At 51.3% G+C, this 4,676-nt stretch overlaps 1 protein-coding gene across 1 annotated transcript; it reads right to left on the bottom strand.

Annotated features, from left to right (window-relative positions):
• Positions 1-2,583: 2,583 nt before the first annotated feature.
• LOC142586273 (uncharacterized) lies at positions 2,584-4,081 on the bottom strand. Its single transcript, XM_075697521.1, has 4 exons — positions 3,698-4,081; positions 3,437-3,572; positions 3,116-3,352; positions 2,584-3,000 (listed from the first exon to the last, which is right to left on the bottom strand). Exons 1-4 carry the CDS (start codon positions 4,075-4,077, stop codon positions 2,584-2,586), a joined length of 1,170 nt encoding a protein of 389 aa, XP_075553636.1. The 5' UTR covers positions 4,078-4,081.
• Positions 4,082-4,676: the final 595 nt, after the last annotated feature.

Genomic DNA, 4,676 nt, shown 5'->3' with positions numbered 1-4,676 from the left:
GGATGCTCTAAGAAAGACAGAGCCTCAAACAGTCGTCTGGGACGAGACCAAGGAAAGAGCTTTTAGCGCCCTAAAGAGTGCCCTAACAAGCCAGCCTGTGCTACGATCGCCAGACTACACAAAAGGGTTCATTGTTCAGTGCGATGCTAGTGAGCGAGGCATGGGCGTTGTACTGTGCCAACGGGAAAATGGAGAAGTAGAACACCCCGTCCTGTATGCTAGTCGTAAGCTGACCAGTCGTGAGCAGGCGTATAGCGCCACCGAGAAAGAGTGTGCATGTCTCGTGTGGGCCGTTCAGAAATTGTCATGCTATCTAGCCGGCTCGAGGTTTATCATTGAGACGGATCACTGCCCTCTCCAATGGCTGCAGACCATCTCTCCCAAAAATGGCCGCCTCCTGCGCTGGAGCCTCGCTTTACAACAATATTCCTTTGAGGTGCGTTACAAAAAGGGGAGTCTCAACGGTAACGCCGATGGCTTAAGTCGAAGCCCCTAACGTAGGAATCAGCCTCAAAATTGTTTGTTACTGATGTTTTTCTTCCTGAGGCAGGATTTTTTTTTAACATATTGCTTTTGTTTAGTGTTTCAAAGTGATGATATGCTTTCTAGTGCAATTTTTCAATTTGTGGACGCGTTCTGAGTGATGCTAGACTACTGTAAGGAACTAGGCAGTGGTATAAAAAGGGGAAAGAGCCTGGCAGGGCTTAGTGAGGGTTGTGCCGTGCTTGCTGACTGAGCGGTTGAGTTTCAGCGTAGTTCTAACGCTTGCCGGGAACGAGAACAAAAATGTGAACTCTCCCGAAGTCACTTTGCAGTGTCCCGTGCGAACCTGAACAAGAGACCGAGGCCTTCTCTGTGCGCTGCGCTCAAGAAACGTCGAGGGACGCCCGACTTCGGTTATGAGCATCATCGAGCGACATCCCTCCGGACAGCGGATGCAGTCCCCTGTCCATCGGGATCTCCTTTCCCCGGCGGGGCGGTCTGTTGCGTTTCGCCTGCGACACGTGGTTTTGCCGGCGCGACTGCGGCGGGGCGGCAGACATTTTGGCCCGATCGTCGTCGCCACAACACTCATCGCCAGGTGTTTCCAGGCGCGACTGCGGCGATGCGACCGCCTAGGGATCATCCTCGCATTCCAGTCATTGTGCCCGAAACAGGCGATGCCAAAGCAGGGATCTCATTCCAGTCATTGTGCCCGAAACAGGCGATGCCAAAGCAGGGATCTCGTTCCAGTCATTATGCCCGAAACAGGCGATGCCAAAGCAGGGACCATCCTCTCATTACAGTCATTGTGTCCGACCGGCAGCGCCACGACAGGGTGCTACGAGATCGTGCTCGACATGGTGCTACGGCATCGCTACGACAGTGTGCGTCACCATTAGCCCATTGTACATTCACGTGCTCGTCTTTTGAGGGGTTCCTTCTTGCCCTCAACTGCGAGAGTATAAAAACAGCTGCCCCCGGACGCCAAAAGGGAGGGCTCCGATTTCTTCTGTTGAGTGAAGTGCTCTCCCGTCTCTCTACTTCGGTCAAACCTGACCGCCAACTCTTTGCGATGTTAAAATAAACAAGTTGTTTCGTTGTTACCAGTCGACTCATGCTTTGCCGGGACCTTCGGATGCTTCCAGTTGTACCCCAGGCCGCCAGGCCAACGCTACCCTTGGGGCTTGCGACCCAGGTACAACCACGGGCGTCAGCGCCGAGTTCCCAACAGATCGTACCAGCAGGCAGATCCAAACAGGCCGCTCAATGGAAACAAGGTGCGGCCTGCCGAACGCGCCTCTCCGCCGGTGATTGCGATAGTTCTTGTTCTCTCCGCCGCGCCGGTAGTGGCGCTGCACATCGGCGAATGAGGGTGGCCCACGGGGACTCGGGAGGCCAGGTTAGGTAGTAATGAAGAAGGTGGAACCTCAGACTAGCATCACCGTCGACAATAGAAAAAGTATCGTCGTGCAAAAGGCTACATAACTATGCACGGCGGCAGATGAAACGAAAAGTGGTTAGAGATTGAGGAACAACAGTTAAATTGACAACTAACAGGTGTGCATGCGCTTACAGAAACGCACCTTAGAGACTCGGGAAGATCTACCAGTGATTGAGAACTGTTTGGGAAGGGTGTAGTGGTTCCAGGGCTTACATATGAAAACGCAGTTATTTGCTTGGGGTTAGGCAATGCGCGCCGGCATGCGACCCGGCGTCGAGATGTGTCGATTGCGCGCGAGAGGGTGGCAGGCGCGATATTCGGCAAGGGAAAACGAAGCAGAAATAAAGACAGTACGAGAAAAATGAAGACAGGCAGGTACCGCAGAGTCACTTCAAGTGCTCTATTCGTGTGTGTTTACACCGATTACTTCCTCAATGATGTGGATTTACGAGTATCTTCAGTTGCTTTCTGTGTCGTGAAGGAAGCGCAGCTTCAGATATGGAACTAAACATATAGAGTGGTGCTGACGTGCAAAACACGGTTTTTGTTGATTCTGAGCACAGGTTTAAAAAAATAGGGCTTCGTTTAAGATGACGCATGACTCACAGAATGCAAATTTGTTTTATTTGAACCCTACTGTTCAAGGTTTGCAGTCTTCTCTACAAACGCAGGACCTTGCGGGAAAGAGGCTTTCTTGAAAGCCTGAGCACACTGTCCAAAGAGCTGGTAAGGTCACCAGCCCAGTTCGCCAGGAGGGGTCTCAGGAACTTTTTTAGAAATATCTCGCAAAGCTCTCGACAGTGATCATGGTCCGTACACTTTGCACACCACATGAGCGGGCAAACCGTGAGGTGTGGGAGCACAGCACATGAGAGGATCTGGCACAGTTTCCCACAGCGATAAACTTCAACAGACTGCAGAGCTAATTCGACGAAAGTACACAGCAGCTTGCATAACCAGACGACTTCAGGCCGCGGGTAGCTCAGTCCACCTTGGTCAAGACTGAATGTGAAGTGATACGCTCCAGCCCGCGAAGCACTTCCTTTTAGTCGCACCTTGCATTCACGGCACGCCACCTGTATAATTTCACAGATTCAGATTTCACTAATTGCGTCAATTTTCTTCAACTTGACCAATATTCAAATGGCTAATCATAGAGTAGGCATGGTCATTTAAAAAAATAGAGCTCACCTTCTGCTCACAGACGAAAGCCAGGTACCCCGCCATGTATGTGAGCGGTGCGAACTCAAGGTGTGGAGGGACCTCGTCGTGCTTCATCACATGCTGCAACTTCCACAACACTGCCAAGGCTGCCTCCGGTATAGCTGGGTCTTCTCGGTCACCGTCGTGGTTCCAACCTTTCAGCGCTGTCTTGCACTCTGAACTTGATGGCGCGTTTCCAGTGCTGGCAGCCTGTAAAATCCCGACCTGTGCCCCAGAACATGGTTGGCGATTGCCACTTTTGCAAAAACCAAAACACTAGACACTTCAAGAAGCGAACAGCAGCCGAACCTTCAGCAACTTCTCTGCTGTGAAGACTGCTGCTCTTGCATCAACTCGGTCATTACCGCCATTGAATTGGCGGAAGCAGCTGAACACAGACTCTACTGGATCGCTGTTGAGCCCACGGGTCAGTACGTACTTGAAGCTGCAGTGTTTTAAAAGCCAAACAAAAACAAGTATGGTTAACACCTTGAAGTCACGCATCACATTAGCCAAGCTATAATCAGAACGTGAAATTAGCAGGCAAATTTTCGCAAAATTTGTGCTTACCCCAGGTCGGTCAGCATGTACTCAACGACGGCAACCGTTGATCTAGTTGTCATTACGGTAGCCTCGTAGGTCTCCTTTGTAAGCGACTGCATACGGGCTTTCATGCTTTCACGTCTCACATTTTCGAGGTAACTGATGAAGTCAACTTCAAGCCAAGCCAACCTATCATCCTCAGTTTTGACGAATGGCCTTTCCCTCGATTTCCAACCAGAAATGTCATGGAGGTCATACCACAACCCAACATATTTCATGAATGTGATAGTTGACCGACAATCCTGAAATTGCGCAGCCTTCTCATGTGATCGAGGATTTTTTTGAAGGTACTCGAGGATGGCGATTACCGTAGGCGAGAAAACCAATGTCGCGCGACAGACCTTCATCTTTTCAAGATTGCTGGGTTCAACGTGAGCTCGGTGCAACAGTCGCACTGGCTTAACAAGCTGTTTGGATCGCACCGCTGGTACGATCTGTTGGGAACTCGGCGCTGACGCCCGTGGTTGTACCTGGGTCGCAAGCCCCAAGGGTAGCGTTGGCCTGGCGGCCTGGGGTACAACTGGAAGCATCCGAAGGTCCCGGCAAAGCATGAGTCGACTGGTAACAACAAAACAACTTGTTTATTTTAACATCGCAAAGAGTTGGCGGTCAGGTTGACCGAAGTAGAGAGACGGGAGAGCACTTTACTCAACAGAAGAAATCGGAGCCCTCCTTTTGGCGTCCGGGGGCAGCTGTTTTTATACTCTCGCGGTTGAGGGCAAGAAGGAACCCCTCAATAGACGAGCACGTGAATGTACAATGGGCTAATGGTGACGCACACTGTCGTAGCGCTGCCGGTCGGGCACAATGACTGGAATGAGAGGGTGATCCCTGCTGTCGCATCGCCTGGTTCGGGCACAATGACTGGAATGAGAGGGTGATCCCTGCTGTCGCATCACCTGGTTCAGGCACAATGGCACATACACTCACACACGCACATGAAGAC

The sequence above is a fragment of the Dermacentor variabilis genome, chromosome 6 (assembly GCF_050947875.1).
Source record: "Dermacentor variabilis isolate Ectoservices chromosome 6, ASM5094787v1, whole genome shotgun sequence".
NCBI lineage: Eukaryota > Metazoa > Arthropoda > Arachnida > Ixodida > Ixodidae > Dermacentor > Dermacentor variabilis.
This window is presented reverse-complemented; position numbering and strand designations above follow the sequence as displayed.